General features: G+C 32.8%; 2 protein-coding genes across 3 annotated transcripts in view; both read right to left on the reverse strand.

Annotated features, from left to right (window-relative positions):
• Positions 1–988: 988 nt before the first annotated feature.
• LOC111046528 lies at positions 989–10,244 on the reverse strand. Its single transcript, XM_022332095.2, has 4 exons — positions 9,815–10,244; positions 7,943–8,098; positions 3,287–3,430; positions 989–1,311 (listed from the first exon to the last, which is right to left on the reverse strand). Exons 1-4 carry the CDS (start codon positions 9,890–9,892, stop codon positions 1,105–1,107), a joined length of 585 nt encoding a protein of 194 aa, XP_022187787.2. The 5' UTR covers positions 9,893–10,244; the 3' UTR covers positions 989–1,104.
• A 3,011-nt stretch (positions 10,245–13,255) lies between these two features.
• The window catches only part of LOC111046542 (ubiquitin-protein ligase E3A), a 45,281-nt gene continuing 38,399 nt past the window's right edge, over positions 13,256–20,137 (reverse strand). For both annotated transcript variants that reach the window (XM_039438863.1, XM_039438862.1), the window contains 4 exons: positions 19,706–19,873; positions 17,920–18,075; positions 16,561–16,778; positions 13,256–14,269 (listed from right to left, as the gene is read on the reverse strand). In XM_039438863.1, the coding sequence (XP_039294797.1) occupies positions 14,149–14,269; positions 16,561–16,778; positions 17,920–18,075; positions 19,706–19,873 (663 nt within the window). In that variant the 3' untranslated portion in view covers positions 13,256–14,148. The remainder of the gene's footprint in view (positions 14,270–16,560; positions 16,779–17,919; positions 18,076–19,705; positions 19,874–20,137) is intronic.

Below are 20,137 nucleotides of genomic sequence, written 5' to 3' on the forward strand. Positions count from 1 at the left end.
TCTAGAAGACCGTTCTATATGTCTATCTTGCTTTAATATGATAAAGTTCTCTCTGATATTCGTCCACCAGATCTATTTTTTATAATGACATACCTAAGAAATGTAGATTTAGAGTTTTGCATAAGTTTTACGAAATGCATCACTTTTTTCTTATTCTTTTATTTTTCTCTATGTCTATCTTTCTGTCTTTTTATAGTAATTCAAACTTATCATAATTTTCAGTTTTACATTTATTTATGGTTTATGTACAGTGCTATTTTCTTTTATACCAGTATGGGTCTTATTAGACTAAGTGGAAATAATCTTTTGGTAAAAATAAATAAATGAATAAATTAATAACCTAGCATAAACGATGAAAGCATCAAATCAAATGTGGATCATAAACTGAGGAACATTCTAGATCAATCACAAGGTTATTCTGAGCTTCCACATTGGTGCTAATTTCTCATTAATATTAGATTGTTAGACTGATGGATCTTATTTTTCCAGTCTTTTTCAAACGTCTGATTTCAAATCCTACTGAAAGTTCTTCAAGATCTTTAAAAACAAGACTCCAACATAAATTTTCTTAAAGGATTGTGATTGTGATTGTGTCTCAGATTGTGATTTGGTGTATAAATTGAAATGGACACAACCTATGTATAATATTTGGACAATATGAAACTAAATTAGGAAATTGGAAAAGTTTTAGGCAATAGCCTGTTTTTCCTTTCTCGATCATTGTATTGTTTGTGCTAGCCAAATAAATAAATAGAATCTAAAAGCTTGATGAGAAATTTTCAGTTCTAATGCAGAATAATGCAGGTTTACCATTTTTCTCTCATGTCAATTATTTGATAGCATATTAATTGGATTCTCATTAATCTAGTTATGATACAGTATATCATTATTCATTACCGGTATTAGCAATCTGATCAAATACAGTATCATATTAATTTCCATCTATTGGACGAAAATACTATACACAATAACGAATACTAATACAGAATAATTATCCATGAATAATTTTATTTATTCCTTTTCCACTTATACGTACAGGAATTACAGTATAATCTAGCGAATCATCTACGGTAGTTTTCTGAGGAAATCTGGAAAATCGTCTACTCATTTTCCGATCTTGGGCAGTCTCCCAATAACAGATTTCCCAGCCTGCATGCCGTTGAAGGAAATATTCACTTCATATTCAAAGCAAGCATTTCCCACGTTGGTTTTCAGTGAGATTTTCCCACTAATTTTCCCCAATGCAGCCGGCAGTACCATGCTGTGTTTTTGGATATTGATCGATTTTCCACGATCGGCACAGCTTTTCCCCTGTTCAGGAAAATACAAAAGCAAAATTATTATTGAGTGATACAGAAAATGGGGAACATTTTCCTATTTCAGGGAAAAAATCGGAGAATGAGAGAAGAATGGGTAAAAGTTTATCATTACCATGAAACCAATATTTATATCAATAACAAAGGTAGTCTATATTGCTTTGAGATACGGTGGACAGATAACAATAAATAGAAATACAAGCCTTTTTCTGATGATGATGATAATAATATGAATAGCTCAAGGTTTTGTTCAACAGTTAGATTATTTTATTATTGAACTGTATTATATACTAGATATTTCCCCTTAACATATTTTGATCAAGAAGCATTATCATATTCACTCATATGAATAGCTCAAGGTTTTGTTCAACAGTGAGATTATTATTATTATTGAACTGTATTATATACTAGATATTTCCCCTTAACATATTTTGATCAAGAAGCATTATCATATTCACTCATATGAATAGCTCAAGGTTTTGTTCAACAGTAGATTATTATTATTATTGAACTGTATTATATACTAGATATTTCCCCTTAACATATTTTGATCAAGAAGCATTATCATATTCACTCATATGAATAGCTCAAGGTTTTGTTCAACAGTTAGATTATTATTATTATTGAACTGTATTATATACTAGATATTTCCCCTTAACATATTTTGATCAAGAAGCATTATCATATTCACTCATATGAATAGCTCAAGGTTTTGTTCAACAGTTAGATTATTATTATTATTGAACTGTATTATATACTAGATATTTCCCCTTAACATATTTTGATCAAGAAGCATTATCATATTCACTCATATGAATAGCTCAAGGTTTTGTTCAACAGTTAGATTATTATTATTATTGAACTGTATTATATACTAGATATTTCCCCTTAACATATTTTGATCAAGAAGCATTATCATATTCACTCATATGAATAGCTTAAGGTTTTGTTCAACAGTTAGATTATTATTATTATTGAACTGTATTATATACTAGATATTTCCCCTTAACATATTTTGATCAAGAAGCATTATCATATTCACTCATATGAATAGCTTAAGGTTTTGTTCAACAGTTAGATTATTATTATTGAACTGTATTATATACTAGATATTTCCCCTTAACATATTTTGATCAAGAAGCATTATCATATTCACTCATATGAATAGCTTAAGGTTTTGTTCAACAGTTAGATTATTATATTATTGAACTGTATTATATACTAGATATTTCCCCTTAACATATTTTGATCAAGAAGCATTATCATATTCACTCATATGAATAGCTTAAGGTTTTGTTCAACAGTTAGATTATTATTATTATTGAACTGTATTATATACTAGATATTTCCCCTTAACATATTTTGATCAAGAAGCATTATCATATTCACTCATATGAATAGCTTAAGGTTTTGTTCAACAGTTAGATTATTATTATTATTGAACTGTATTATACTAGATATTCCCCTTAACATATTTTGATCAAGAAGCATTATCATATTCACTCATATGAATAGCTTAAGGTTTTGTTCAACAGTTAGATTATTATTATTATTGAACTGTATTATATACTAGATATTTCCCCTTAACATATTTTGATCAAGAAGCATTACACTCACTCATGAAAATAACTGTAGAAGGCATTATCTACAACAAATTATTTCTTTAATATGTGATATTTCCTATTTTAGTGATAATAATGTGAAATATTTCTTCTATGTTTGGTTTTGAAGCATCCAAATTTAAAAATTTACTTTGTGAAAATGATTGACTGAAAATTTTGTGAAGTGAACAACTACAAGACTTAGGACTTTCGGACTATAATGTAAACTTATATAAATTTGGGAGAGGAATAGCACAAGGTTACCTTATTTTTTCTCTCCCTATCATTTCGATAATGTAGGTACTTGTTGTATGAATCAATATCAATAAAAGAGCTAATAATGACTTAAAAAAGCTAATAATGACTTACCGCTTTGACAGGACATTTGCCGATGAAATTGAATGCATCTAGGATCAGCTGAATGTCATTGTCAGAGTTCTCCAAACGGTAGCAGCCGTTCTTTATTTTTCCTTGCTTTAGAGTGATTCCATTCTTGTTCAATTCATAATCAATCTGAAGAAAGATTACAGAAAATAGCTCGAAAATATAATCTGGATCGCGTTGAAAATATATAGAGTGATAAAATATATAGTGATTCATATGTATGGGAACCCTTCAATAAGTTGGAGACTGTTGTAGATATAAAATACTGCTGTTAGTTTCAGAAAAATTTCAACCCCTCTTAAGGGGATGACTGCCAGTCAGTATTAATCTAGTATTTGAAGTGAATAGTATACAAAGATGGAAGATTTTTATAATTGGATATTTGCAATGAATACAGTAATGAATAGCATACAATTTATTTAAATTTATAGTACAATAATATTAATATACAGAGTCATATGTCTGGGAATAAGTGGGAGACTATTGTAGATAATTATAATACTCTAACTTTCAGGAAAATCTCAACCCCTCATAGGGGGATGACTTAGGGGTTGTAACTCGAATAATTTGAATGTAAACATCCCTTGTGTGGTACATAATTTTAAAGACATTTTTAAAACAAGAAAGATGACATCAATATAATAAATGTTCTACGATAGGCTACTTGTATCCAAAATGGCGACTGATTGAAGTTTCAAGTAAAAACCAAAACTTCACACAATGGGTGTTTATATTCAAAATGTTCGAGTTACAACCCCTAAGTCATCCCTTTATGAAGGGTTTAAATTTTCCTAAAAATTACAGTACCTATTAAGTCCAATTATCCTAATATCCAATTATCAAAATCTTCCATCTTTGTATACTATTCACTTCAAATACTAGATTAATACTGACTGGCAGTCAGTTTTCATTTGCATGAAAACTTTACTTAAAATGTATTCAAATGTATTTTTTGTGTCTTCTATTCAGTGTAATAATCACACATGGACATTACACATTATACATCGTAATGCAACTTAATTTTGATGCAAATCAGGTGTACTATCTATTTTTGACAATCTATATATATAAAAATGTTATGTTGGTTTGTGTGTAATGCAAAAACTCCAAAAGTACTGGACCGATTGAGTTGAAATTTTAACATGATATAAAATCCGCATCAAGGATGGTTTTTATCTACTTTTTACAATTTTCAGGGGCGCTACGCTCGCCCGAAAATTTTTAACTTTCTTGTTTATGGATTTTTCCGATTTTTGACTTCACATTCGGGGTCAGCTCGCGAAAATAAGTCGATTAAAAAAAAAAAAATTGACCGGGCTCGCAGGGTGGCCCGGGGGGAGGGGGTGAAACTTTGGCCATTTTTGGCCAGATTTGAGCTGAGCGCTGCTGCAATCAAAGTGCAAAATCTGACCGCTAGATAGCGCGCATGTTTCAAAACGCAGCTTCAACAGGTTCGTGAGATATAGAGTACCGGTAAACTACACTCTTGATTACCGTATGTTTTCCGGTACAATTATTGGATTTCAATTACTTTCGCAATTCAGAACAAAGAAAGCATACCGATGCTTTTTTTTCGATAATAAATTCGTGTTTCAGTGCAAATAATTGTGTTACTTGTGTTAATATTGTAGTAATTTCAATCAGTGAATGGATTGATACCGGTACCGTGCTACAATCAATTGGCAATTCAGTCGATAGTGTGAGTATAATCTTATCGATGTAAATCAATCTTGTAATGAATAATAATTATTGAGGCTTTTATTCTTGCATTTGTGTATTCATAATTTCTCAATTGTCAATGTTTCATAATCCTCCAAACCTTAGTTCATAAGCTGATCGGCTTATCTTATAGTTTCAATATCTTATTTCTATTTCATATTCATGCTATGTTTCCTTCTATCATAAAACAACGAGAAATAAAAAAAAATTCTTATCTCTTTTCTACTAACATACCGGCATTTGACAACGGTGTTGTTGATAATACGATCTGGGCTGTGTTGCATGCTAAAATACAAAGTAGGCTAATATTTTAGTAGTCAGCTGGTTATTTGATCATATAAACAAAATGAAGGGATAGATTATAATAATGTATTAGTCTATCTTTAGAATTGTGTGGTCTAGATTTAGATGTAGATTGCTTTTCACATGGACAACTGTATGTTGCGTGTTCCCGAGTCGGCAAACCAGATAGTCTTTATATTTACGCAGACAGTGGAAAAACAAAAAATATTGTATATAAAAAAGTATTGCAAAATTAAACTTATATGAAATGTATTCTTTGTTTTTTCTCATTTCTCAACCATTCGCAAACAGAGAGTGAGAATAGGGAAAAATCTGAGTGCAGAAGAAGGCCTTCCTGTAAAATTCGGCGTGCCACAAGGAACAGTTCTTGGTCCGATACTGTACCTCATCTTTGCCAATGAGTTGTGCTCACTCGACATTGGTGGCAAGATTATTGTCTTTGCCGACGACACAGCTGTGATATTTCAAGGCAACAACTGGAACGAGACTTTCATAACCGCTGAATTAGGCATGGAAAAAATTACACTTTGGCTCCACAGTAATATCCTGACTCTCAATTCATCAAAAACTAAATTTCTAGCATTTTCACTGACGGACTCCAAAAAACCTGTACGAAATACAATCAAGTTACATCACTGCAAAATAAATCGCATAGACTGCAATTGTCCATCAGTAGAACGAACAGATAATATAAAATATTTAGGAGTTATAATAGACGACTTACTTTGGTGGGACAAACACATCATACAGCAAACAACAAAACTCAGGAAACTGGTTTACAGTTTCATTCAACTCCGACAGTTACTCACACTGGATACGTTAAAAATTGTATATCACGCATTGGTAGAGTCAATAGCAAGATATGGAATCCTGGCATGGGGAGCTACGTATTTCTGCCATATCAATCCTGTTTTTAAAGTCCAGAAACTCATCCTCAGAATAATGGGACAGAAACATCCACTCTACCCTTCAGATTCTCTATATGAAGAGCTCCAACTACTGAGCATCCGACAAATTTACATTCACAAATTACTCACATTCATCAGGAAAAACCCGCAGTTCTTTCTCAACATGGACCACACCCACAGCACGCGAAGAAGGAATATTGATCTAGCAGTCCCCAGGATGACAACAACTGCCGCCCAGAGAACAGTCACATACTTAGGACCAAAGATTTACAACAGGCTGCCAATGGACATCAAGGAAATGGTACTGGTTAATATATTTAAAGCAAAAACAAAAACTTGGATAATTGAAAATAGAATAAATTATAGTGAAGACCTTATTACAAACTAGATATTATGAATATTATTAATTCATTTTTTATCAATCCTTTTTAAGAGACTATTCTCAAATATTTTTTTCTTTTAGAATCTAATTATTTTCCATCAATAATTTTCTATTTTATATATAGGTATTCATTTACTCATTTTAATTTCTTTTTTCTAAAAATTTTGCTTTTTCTCATTTTATTTCTCACATAAACATTATTTTTCCTTTTAGTTTTGTAATTGCACAATAAACCAGATTTAACAGCTCACATAACACAGATGTTCATAATTTATTTAACAAGCATAATATTTGTGGTTTCCCAACACATATTTTATATAAAGTGGGGGCCACAGAAAAAAAAAATAAACATTCAATCACAATGTGCCACTGCGAAGCGTGGCAGGGTACAGCTAGTGTTTCATAATTTAATAGATGATGATAAGATGATAACAATGGTAATCATCCATGAAATGATGTATAAGAGTTCATATTACGATGTACCAAAATCAATTTGGAGCTTATTATGTAAACGTAGTTTGTGATTGTTTCCCTATGGTGTGTGGTATACTGCGAGGTCCACGTTATAATGGCAGTGGGAAAAGATAGGAGAAGAACGTTGCTGAACCTCTGTCTTGTCAATGCCTTCTATAGACGGAAGCTGATACAGGTTTATTGATGTAATATTAACGCTTCATTCTCGTTTAAAATAATCAATTATATTTTATTAAGCAAGAAATCATATTTTTTAATAATGTTATAGTGAATTTTCATAATTAAGATGAAATATTTCAATTACTTATTATTTCTACATTGTTGAAAGACGATCTGGCAACAGAGCAAAGCAAGAAAGAGATAGCGCCTTCTGCTTTGTTGAATGATAGACAATAGCTAGTGATAGCTAATCAAACACTGCCATTATAACGTGGACATCACTGTAGGTATGGTTTTACCATAGAGGAAAGATGATAGCATGAGAAGATCCCATGGTCGTTTATGTTCCACATTTCAAGCCGATTACTGTCGACTGCTGTCTATTATTATTATTACTGTTTTGGCCGGGTGAGGTTCTAAGAACAGCACAGTATGAGAGACTACCATCGTCAAATATCTTCACGAAAAATAACTACTAGAACTCTCGGTTCAAGTTAGCAGTGAAATTTGGAACATAAACGCTCTATAACATGGGATATGGGATACATTCTTATGCTATCTTTACTCTACGGTTTTACCTACAGTAAGTACATAACTATAGTTACTGCTGGTTATGTAGTTACTGCAGTTTTAGTAAAACATAAAATAAGGGTAGAGAAAGATTAGTACTTATGTTATCTGTATGGCAAAACTTACTGAGAACTTTTCAATGTCCTTGAGAATTTGAATACATCCAGTTGGAATTACTCGACAATTTGAAGTCAAATTCACTTTATAGTTGGTGACATTTATCAGGTCATCACCTGTTCCCTCACACGCTTTTACTTTCACATCGTGAAGAGAGTAGCCTTCCTGCAATTTAATTTAAAAAATGAAAGATTGATTTATTTGATTCAGTATAATTTATGTTACAGATGGAAAAAATTAGACATTGTTCTTAGAAATAGGGATATGATGAGAGAAGTAAAAATAAAATTATTGTTATGAGAAGGTCTAATGCTGCGTTTACACCAAAGTTATAAACAAAATATTTATTTTTCCGTCCTTATAGATTCTAATAGATTAAACGGAGCTTGACAAACACATATGCACATCATGTGTATAAGTTATGTTCAATCTATTTTGTTTATAACTTTGGTGTAAAAGCAGTTTAAGTAAGAGTAAAGCTGCGTTTACACCAAAGTTATTAACAAAATTTTAATAATAACTTTAAGCTGTGTTTACACCAAAGTTATAAAAAAATGTTACCTAATATTAGATTGAACATAACTTATACACATGATGAACATAAATGTGTTTGTCAAGTTCCGTTCAATCTAATAGAATTTATAAGGATTAAGTTATTAACAAAATGTTAATAATAACTTTAAGCTGTGTTTACACCAAAGTTATAAAAAAAGTTAATATTAGATTGAACATAACTTATACACATGATAAACATATGTGTTTGTCAAGTTCTGTTCAATCTAATAGAATTTATAAGGATTAAGTTATTAACCTTTTAAAATTTTGTTAATAACTTTGGTGTAAACGCAGCTTAAGTTGCCTAAACTACTGAATAAATTTACCAAAAAGTTGTTAAACTTCCTGTTCAACTCTGCTCAACAGTGGTAAGAGATTCTTAATTATTTCCAATCACCAATTTAGTAGGTATTAATAAACTATTTTCATAAATGCATACCCAATTAATAAATTCATAGGCTTTATTGAATTTCCATTTTCATCAAACAAAATAGACAAATTTAGATTCAGACTTAAGAATAATCACACAAGATCCAATACACTCAATACAGTCCATGTTCATGCCTTATGTTCATGCCCCCTTTGAGAATAAAATGTAGTAGTGTAACATTAGTATGACTTTTTATGCACGTTAAAAAAATCATAAGCAAGGAATTGAAACAATAAGAAATGAATGATGCGTACTATAACAATCAGTTGTAACATCTCCACTTACAACTCAAATGTTCAACTAATTGAGCTAGCTTAGAGTATCATTATTTCAATTTCTACCTTGAAAACTTCAAGGGGGCAATCCACCATTTACCAGTTCCCAGACGGAAGCGCAGCATTTGATGGTAGAGCAAGCAGTTTCTTTTTCCAATTATTATCTAAAGTCGCTTTCATTCAAGATTTTTCAAATGCTACATAATTATTGTATTCTATATTTTATATTATATTTATTTATTGTATAAAATACTATAATCATAATACAATTATGACATTGGAGGAAAAACTAGGCTGAGCCTGTACTATTTCTCTCCAAAAATTTTGATAAAATGTTAATGTTGTCCAAAAGATAAGGTTATATAGTCACACACTGCTTCGTCGTCACTTGATTTTCGGTCCAGAAATGATGATTTAAAATTTTGAATTTTGAAGGTTGATTTTATACTCTAAATGAATCACAGAATATGTATCACAATAAATTAAAAACTCTAGAAATGTAGGCTACATGTAGTAATTTGATTAATAAATGGAAAAATATTACAGTTGATCATTTTTAAAGTGAATTAAAAAAAAATCAAGATCAAATAGAAAATTTAAAAACTTCAAGATATTACTTACACAAGCTCCAGAGCAGCTATCAATCAAAAAGAATGAAAACGTCACTAGGCCTAAACAGCCCCACAGTAAGGCTGTCATCCTTGTGTCAAGTTTTATTCAAAACTGCCACTATATCCATGAAAAATCATATCTAATACTGATTTTGTTACAATAATTCACATTTAATTCGCTGAAGTAATCTAGAATCAAATATTTGCCACTTCCCTAATACCTATATCCTCGAAAATTGGTTGATTACATCCTTTTGTAGTGCAAGTGAATGATGCAAATATAATGGCAAACTTGGATTGGGAAGAACTGAATTATCGCAGTAACGAGCTTTTAATTTACATAAAGTAATCAAAAAACTACCGGTATCGATAATCACTAATCTGCTCTCTCAAACTATGAACAATATCCTGTTCAATAAGGAAATAATTTAATAGGTACTAATGAATACAGTACTTAGTTATTGATAGAGATATTGTTATTTTGAATTTTGTAATAACTACATAGATTACATTAGCCTATAGATACGGTACCACCGTATGTAATATTTATGAGAATATTAATAATTCATTCAAAAATGAAACTTTAAAATCATTATTCATTACGTTATGTCTACTTTGAAATTAGGTATCCAACTTGATAAACCTAAACTATTGGCTAATCTGTAATACTATAATCTGTTAAAACTGTACCTAATAAAACTGGCCTGATATTATCTACAAAACTATCAACATGTTAACAATGATAAATTTAATGGTAACTCTCCTGTGACCTTCAAAGATATGTTATCAATGTTTCTAAAAATGGAAGACATCAGTGGATTTGGAAATATGAATAATGTTCAATATCATTTTTCTACTCTGTCCTCAGTTAAGTTAATGATTTTTTTTCATGCAGTGATGCAGTAGCTGATATATGAAGCATTAGTGCTTTATCCATTATGCATCACACTAATGATTTTCTTCCTGAGTGATTTTTATTATTAGTAGGCCTACATTCAACTAGACTAAATAGGTAGTCAACTCTGATGGAGTTTAGTTTCGCTGATACCCTCTGATAGCAATTCGATTTTTTATAATTTATTATTCGTTTTTTTAAATATTTTTTTTATAATTTATGTTGATTCGTACGTACCAGTTGATTACGGCAAAAAACTGATACCACAAAAACTACCTTTTGCATGTTCATGGAGACTAGCATCATGAAATAGAAGGAGTCTGTTTCGGCCACCTGTTGAATGTCAGAGACTACTTTGAGCCCAAAGTCCAATCCAATATACAAAATAAGAGTTTATTCACTGCATAAATGTACAAATTCAGTAATTTCAAGGTCTAATACTGCTATGGTTTTCAAGGTAAAAACTCCTATGCGATTCGACAGAATACAGTATGATGAATTTGACCCTTTAAACCTTTATCAGGTCTCACCTATAATGTAGACTTCACTACTTCACTTTAGTCAAGTTTATTTGATCATGGCAACTTGAAGAAGATTTAGTCAATTTTACGTGGTCGTGCTAACTGGGAAGATATTTTACTTTTCAGGCATGATTCGAAAACATTTAAATACTTGCATTATTTTCAACACTCCAAGCTACCTTCTCCGCTACCCTCTACCTTCGCCCTTCATCATGTTTTGACCCTTTATCAATTTTTCCCATTCAGTAAATGATGACAGTTCAATGTGAATCCTGTGGAAGAAGATTGTTTTTATTTATACTTTTAATTTATAATCAATTATACGATTGTTTTACTCTATCCTATTATATTAAGCGAGCAATTTCTGTATTTATATATCTGGTTATTTAAGTTTAACGGATCTCGAAAACGGCTCTAACGATTTTCCCGAAATTTGGAAAATAGTAGGTTTATTATATAAAGATTCGATTGCACTAGGTCTCATCCTTGAGAAAACTCGCTGAATGACATTAAAAGGATAATGCATCCTTGGCTGAAACAGCTATGGATAGTAAAAAAGTGAGTATGTGAAAAATCAAAATATCGCATCCCCAAAATTCATAAGATGACGTATAGCCAGCTGTGAAATGTAAACACGATCATTTTTGAGAATTATTGTGTTCTGTTTATCAATAAATAAAAATAACGAGCGAAGCTCGGTACCCCGATATTGGAATCCTGATAAAGTCTGCTTACATCGTTCTGTCAGATATTCCAGTTTCACAAGACATAAAATTTTTTTATCAACTGTTCCCAGGAGTAAATTTATGAAAATTTGAATTCAATTGATCAATTAATCCATACCCTGTATGGAATTCATACTCATGTAATTCAGGGGCACAGATTTTCAACTAAACGGACAGATTTATTTCACTTGACACTGTCAGCAACACCGAAGCTTCCCATTCAATCATTGCTATAAATAGTCAACCGCACAAAAATAGTCCGATGAGAATTGGAAAGGCTGAGTATATCCTAAACTCCCTCCTCGCACACATAGACGTTGCCAATTCGTTGGGTGTATTATAAAATATTAGATTATTCTCATTTATGAGCTGTGGACAATGTTGATCAAATCTAATTTGGCAACGTTGCACTCATCTGTTCCGATTTTCATGAGGTTGACTATAGTAGCATAGAGAAACGATAGCATATTAAGTAGATATCCCATGGTATAGGGCGTTTATGTCGCAACTTTTACTGTTATCCCAAGCCGATAGTTCACGTAGTTCTTTCCTATGCAGCTGTGTGACGCTGGTAGTCTCTCAAATTGTGCCGTTCATACACTATCACCCCAACAAAACAGTAAAAATTGACAATAATCGACAGTTATCGGCTTGAGATAACAGTAAAAGTTGCGACATAAATTCCCTATACCATGGGATATCTACTTACGCTATTGTTCCTCTATGATAGTAGTTATTACTGAACAACGTTTATTGTTTCTATTTTCTGAGATATAGGGCAGTACTGTGTTATTTATACAATTTCAAATAACTTTCTTAGTCAAAAGAGATGAACGAAAACTCTATAGTTTTCGTTTCTATATGTTAGCCAAGCTTGCTTTAGTTGCCAAACAAATAATCAGAAGTTTCTTATTATAGTACAGTGAGATTCACTTAAAACTGTGAGCATTCCTTGCTACAAACATCGATGCTGCCCATTCAAATAAAGCTGATAGCTCCAGCTTAACCTCACTATTGATAGCTGGTTAAACAATGATATTCTGATTAGTTTACAAAGCGTGCTTGGCTAAGGGTGAAAACATAGTAGAGCGGCGAAGGCAGCTTAAAGCTTGAGTGTGTTCAAAAGAATCCATGTATTTTAATGGGTCAATACTTAGGCTACGGTACCGTTCCAATATGGTTTGACCCATTTGAAATAATACATGCATTAAATTCAACACACAATTTTCACCACTTCACTATGTTTTCACTCTGAGATGATTAGCTGGCTAAAAGATTTATCCATTTTGGAACAAAGCAAACAAAAACTCGAAATTTCAAACATATTCTTTATTTTTCACCTATTTACAAAAGCATTCAGATGATCCAACTAAAAAATAATAATCGTTATAAAATGTATAATACATTTATATTATATTGACAATTTCAACATCAACATCCATTCAAGACAAGTACACATTAACAATACCTGCGCATGACTTGCACAAATTACAATTAAAATAATTTAAATCATTAAAATTAATTAATTAACATGGCAGGTACTTGATACACAGCGGGGTGGGAGAGGGGGGTACAGTCAGTCCTTTCAAGGGTCACAATACTCTCTCTAGTCATTCCAAAACGATAGACACAATACTCTCCTTAGTCCTTCCAAGGGGTATGGGTGGGATTCTCATTGTTGAAATACCCTCTTCAATGTCACTTAACAGTGAAACATTATGTCACAATACTATCTCTAGTCCTTCCAAGGGCATGGGTGGGATACAAAGACAAAATACTCTCTTTAGTCTTTTCACAAACTAAGGTACTTTATGACAAAATACTCTCTTTAGTCCTTCCAAGGGGTATGGGTGGGATTACAATGTCAAAATACTCTCTTTAGTCCTTTCATGGGCATGGGTGGGATTACAATGTCAAAATACTCTCTTTAGTCTTTCAAAGGGTCGGATACACTCTTGCACAATACTCTCTTTAGTCCTTCCAAGGGGAAAACTTTGTCACTATACTCTTTTTACTCTCTCCAAAGGGTGATGAATAAACACATTCACAATACTTTACTTACACTTTTCAATGGGTGGTTATACACTTTCACAATTCATTTCAATAAGCGAAAAGTACTTTTGTCACAATATCATTTCTAATCACATCACATCGAAACTCAGCACGTTTAAAATTATTTTACATTAGTCCTTCAGCACATTTTTCATAGCATGCCGAATCCTTTCGAATAGTTGATGGCTTTTAGTAATCGGTCGTAGAGTTTGTTCTTGCTTTCATACTCTGGTAAAAGCAATACGTTGAAACAGGTGTGGGCTGTTGGTAACCTGCAAAATACAATTACAAACAATTTAGATAAAAATAAAACTCATGGACATCAATGGAAATTCAATAAATAATAAAACATGGGAAGCACCAAATCTAGCTACTCTAACAGGTGGATTACTATTTATTTATACAATCATGTACAATTGAGCTACAAGGAAAGACCAGGCTTCTGCCTGAAATAGGCTTCTGCCAAAATCGGCTGCTTTTAATTTCCAAAATGAAATTGTTTAGAAATAAGGAGTGTAAATATTCTGTTAAAAGTGCTTTGAATTACTTCTGAATTTATTTTTCTATGTCATGTTTTCTAAAGAACAAACGAACAGGAAACGTTTAAATTTGCTACACAGGTTGGTACAATAATGAAATTATTTAGAAATAGTGCAAATGTTGTAATTTATGCAAATATTGAAGTACAAGCGAACAGAAAACGTTCAAATTTAGTATACAGGTTAAGCTAGTCTAGAAAATTTGTGTAGAGAGAGCTTAGAAAGAGACGCCCTGAATCAGAGTTTTCTCATATTATTTTACAAGTTTGAAAGTCTGTATTGACTCAAACGGAAGAAAGCATGTTCAAATGGAAAATGCGAGCGAAGCAAGCCTTTTGGGCCACATGATATAGTATATTTCGCACCTAGAGCAGAAAATGAGATTTTTCCGGCTCGAAATCGGTTTTCACACTACAGGTATTGCTGACAAAATAAATAAAGAATACTCGTTATCGTACCTATCTCTTGATTTTAGTGGTAGAAGATTTGCAGTCAGGATTTCAGATTCTTTTAAAATTCTACTTGGAATATCACGAGCGTCGTCATCTTCAAGCATGTTTGAAAATTCTGAATGCGCTAATCAACAATAAATAATTGAATAAAAATGGTTGCGAAGCGAATGCTGGATTAGTTTGATTCGAAATTCGAACTGAAATAATGGCGACTTCAGATGAAGAAAGTTGACACTCGCCCGATCTAGCTGATGACTTATTAACTACGTTAGCGGCTGGAAAGAGTACTCTTTCCGGCCTAGGTCCGGAAAGAAACCTGTTTCTTGCATCAGACGAGAGTAGTCTGCAAAACAAGGTCTTTCAGATCTACGTAGGGACTGGAAAACAGCTGCTTTCTGTGCAGTGTGGCAAAAAAATACAAAATAAAATACCAGTAGTCAGCTGATTAGGGAAGTATTGCTATTAGGAAACTATCAATGTACATATAATACATTGTATACTGATATTCTAGGTACATTGGCTTGTATTTTATCATGCACCAGGGCCCTAGTCTCCTTTCTGGCCGACTCAGCCGGAGGTCCAGATGGCAGAGCCTCCTAGCTAGACACATAATGCCGCATCCACATTATCGTCCAATGCGTACAAATGATGACGAGCGCCAGAGTGTGGATGAGTGGTCTGCCAGAGCTCGCCTTCATTGGCATCACTCCGATTTTTGTCGAGCGAAGGCCAATGAAGGCCAGCGCTGGCAAACCACCCATCCACACTCTTGTCAACCAATGCTGCGTGCTGTTTCCTTTTTGACATCTGCTCTGCTGTTTTTCCTGTGTAATTGAGTTGCTATACGCCTACTTGTCATCAATTGTTATTGTGTAACTATTCAATTTGATTTGGACAAATAAAATAAATAAAATTGTGTTCCATTTATTAGTTAATATGTTCAGTTTCTATCATGGATAAATGTCGCTGGCTACCGCTGCCCTTGATTTGGTACTGTTCACATTGCAGTGTGGATGGCAATACAAAACATGCCACTGGGACAACGAGTGGGCTAGGCATAAGGATGCCCTCCAACGGTAGAAAATGCATGCTACATCATACACTGTTGCGTCATCACAGCGAAAGGCTTCGAGAAAAAGTTTTTGAGGTTAGGTTTTTGTATCTCCGTTTTTTTTTGTTATTTTTTCTTCGCTAATCTATTTGAAGTTGAATTATTTTTCTATAATCATCTCGCTGATGATGAACATGTTTATATGTAAACTATATATGTGTATGTGTTTCTTGTATGTTTGGTTTTGAAGCATCTACATTTAAAACCCAACTTTGTGAAAATAATTAAGGACTGAAAATTTTATGAAGTGAACAACTACAAGACTTAACCTATTTCGGACTATGTGTAACCTTATCTAAATTTGGGAGAGCAATAGCACAAGGTTACCTTAATTTTTCTCTCCCTATCATTTTGTTGATTTACTTATTGTATGAATGAATCAATCAATCAATAAACATGAAATGTATGTTCTACCGTTAGTGGCCAGCCTTATATTGTGATAGGAAATTGTATGTACTGACCTGTCAGAGTCGGGCCCGTTCTTGGCAATGATGAGCTTGAGCTTGCTGAGCCCGCCGACCGGCACCCGGTCGCTGCCCGTGGCGAACTGCAGCAGTTTGCGTTGCGACTCCAACGGTAGCTCATGCACAATCTCCCAGAAGTGGCGCACTACTGCCGAGTCCTGGCTGTAGCCTCCGTCGTATTCGGTCGCCTCTTCCAGTTCGCGCAGGTCGAATTTCTGCAAAATTACAACAAAAAATATTACAATTTATTGCTAATCATACATTAAAAATTGATAGATTTCATTTTTCACAAACACAATACAATTCAAGAAGAAACAATGCACGATAAGTTTGAACAATCCAAAAGGAGGAAATATACAATAATGATAGACAATTCATAAGATTTGTGACAAGAATCAACTCTTCTTCTTTTGGTTGCTTCTCCTATCGAAGGTTGGAAATCATCACAGCGATTCTCACTCTACTAATTGGAGCCCAGAAAGTTCTTTTGAGTTGCAGCCATACGAATCTCATATTAATCTGGGCCTGTTGTGTAATTCAGAATAACTGAATTTCATCTCTGAAATTACATAGCCAGAACAATCTTCTACATCCTACACTTCTCTTTCCCTTTTTTGAGATATTTCGATATTTTTTTAACTATCAGTCAAAATCTAATTCTAAGGATACGGTTGAAAAGAGGAAGATATTTCCAATAAGATCCATAGAGTTTGTTTCTCTATTTGACGTTTTTGAACTTTAATGAGCGTTCATTTGAAATTTTGGCATTGAACTCCACGAATGTACTTTTTTCAACTTTGAGCACTCATAAAAAGTTCAAAAACCTCAAATTAATAAAGAAACAAATTTTATGAATCTTATTGGTAATTTCTTTCTCTTCACAACCATATTCTTAGAATTAGATTTTGACTGATAGTTTTCTAGTTGGGCCTTTTTTCAAAAATATAGAAAAATCTATATATTTCGAATTAAGGTCGATATAAGGAAATTTCACTGAACATTTTTTGTTGCAAATTTAATGTAGAATCAATGGTAAACGGCTGTTACACCTTTCGTAGGACACTCTGCATGGATTAAAATATAGAAGATGACGGAAAAAGAAAAATTACACTAATGCCATGCTATCATTTCCACTGAGTATAACATCTAACCTCCTCTTTTGAGACTTTGTAAACATTTGGAAGAAGACAGTTTTGGGTTATGCCTGTTGTCTTCTCCCAATCATATTTTAATTATGATTTGTGATTGTAAATAAAATAAAATAAAATAAAATAAATAGAACATGGATCTCACTATAGGAGTAAGATTCATTTATAGGGATTAGGGTCTGTTGTGGTAATAGTGATGAGAACTAACCTTACTGCCGCAGACCAGTTGTTCGACCTCCTCGGGCCTGAATAGGAGATGTAGCGGTGACTCATCTGTGACCATCTGGAATCCCTTCTTGAAAGCGTTGAACTGCTTCTCTATCGACGTGTTGAGCAAAAAATCTGCGTACCGATCCACAAATTCCTACAACAGAACACATACATCAATATTACAGAAACATGATAAATTAACACACTGATAAAGGATAACCAATTTGTTTATTGATGAATTGAGTAAACACGTGGAAAAATAATATAGCATAAGAAGATATCTCATGATTTAGGGGGTTTATGTACCAAATTTCACTGCCAACTCAAACCGATAGTCTAGTAGTTATTTTTCGTGAAGCTATGTGACGCTGGTAGTCACTCATACTGTGCCGTTCTTACACTCTCACCCGGCCAAAACAGTAATAATAGACAATAGTCGACACAACATAAATCAGCATGACATTTGAAACATAAACGATCTATACCTTAAACGATCTATAGTTTTTAAATTATTATGAATTCATTCTAGTTTTTCTGCTCTCTTAGTATTTCACTCTTAGTACTTCTTCTTTTCAGATTGAAAACTTTTTTTTCTAGTTTTTCATACATTCCATATGTTTCTTTTTTTCTTTATTATATTTTTTCTATTTTCGACTGAATCTCACTCAAGCCACTAATTATAGCCGACTGATTACTCGTTGCCATCGCTCAAACTATTTAGTTTTGCTGGTAACGCCAATGATAATATTATAATCGATTTTTAAATGGAAAATATTTTAATTCTAAGTTTTTGCAAAAAAAAATACCATGGGATATTGTCTTATGCTATCTTTTCTCTACGGTGAACCGTTTACAAACAAGAAAGTCGATAAGCTCCTATAGTCATATCACAGATAAGATGAATTACTTGGGGGCAAAAGATAGTGGAGCAGCGAAGGTAGAGTGCATAATAGAAGGTGGCTTTCATGTAGGTATAAATGTATCCGCTACCTTCAACCTTCTACCCTACTTTCACTGCTCCAATATTTCTGACACATTTCAAAAAATGCATTACTTTTCAACACTCTCGGCCACCCTCTACCTTCGCCATGGACTCAAGTCATTACTTGAGTAAGTAATGACTTATACTGTAAATAAAGAATGTATTACTTGTAATTAATGATGGCATTAATTCTATTAATGGCATTAATAGCAGAAAAAAATCATGACGAAATAATTTAAAAAGGGTACTCACATTATTATATTTTTATTTATAATATTATACAGTTTGTAACTAATTGTCTTACAGCTAATATACAGAGTGTTTCTGAAATAGATCAACAACCTTCGTAAATGGTTTCCTTACATTAAAATATTCAAAGAAGAAGGTTGCAGTAAACATGGGACTTGGGAAAACCACTGTGAATACATCTCGTACGTTTGTTTCCTCTTAATTTATTTTTCTTTGATAGTATATTCGTAAATACTTTATTTTTATTCATACAAGTACATCATCGAAATGATAGGGAGAGGAAAAATAAGGTAACCTTGTGCTATTCCTCTTCCAAACTTAGATAAGGTTATCTTAATTTAACCATACATTCATATTGGTTGAGGTACAAATCTAGTTTAATAAGAAAGTTATAACTCTAGACATGTTATATTTAACCATACATTCATATTGGTCTTGTAGTTAGTTCTTCAATTCACAAAATTGTCAGTCCTTAAATATTTTCAGAAAGTAGATTTTCAAATTCAGATGCTTTAGTATATTTGTTGTTGCAAATTAGTAGTGGCCTACTGACCCTCTTGTTGCTCTGTGTGACGTTGATCTGGTCTCCGTTGGGCAGGAGGTCGTGCGTGACACTGCTGCCAAACACATCCGTATAGCCCACTCTGAATGTCTGCATGAAAGTATCCTCCATGTCATCCCCTTCATACTCCAACAGCGCCTTCAAACTGTTGTACAGCGTCTGCCAACAACATCAAACATACAAGTCACAAACAAAAACTAAGAATTGAGCACAAATCTACTTTACATATACTTTTTGGATCAGTATAGGATATGTATCGAGATTCAAGGGAGGAGCAGTTTTGGGATTTGACTGTAGTTCGAAACAAATAAGAAACTATTTTTACAACAATTAATATTTTAGCTTTGATATAAATAGTTTCTAATGTGCATGTTTTTATATACCATAACAAATACAAGTAACAGATGGAATTGAATAGAGAAT

The sequence above is a fragment of the Nilaparvata lugens genome, chromosome 12, assembly GCF_014356525.2.
Source record: "Nilaparvata lugens isolate BPH chromosome 12, ASM1435652v1, whole genome shotgun sequence".
Lineage (NCBI taxonomy): Eukaryota > Metazoa > Arthropoda > Insecta > Hemiptera > Delphacidae > Nilaparvata > Nilaparvata lugens.

Bases quoted from the DNA above. Each gene is read 5' to 3' on its own strand.
- LOC111046528 (XM_022332095.2), bottom strand. From the start codon at position 9,892: ATGACAGCCTTACTGTGGGGCTGTTTAGGCCTAGTGACGTTTTCATTC. The intron at 8,099-9,814 runs GTAAGTAATATC...ATTAAATTGCAG, and splicing joins ATAGCTGCTCTGGAGCTTGT to GAAGGCTACTCTCTTCACGA. The intron at 3,431-7,942 runs GTAAGTTTTGCC...ATCTTTCTTCAG, and splicing joins AGGACATTGAAAAGTTCTCA to ATTGATTATGAATTGAACAA.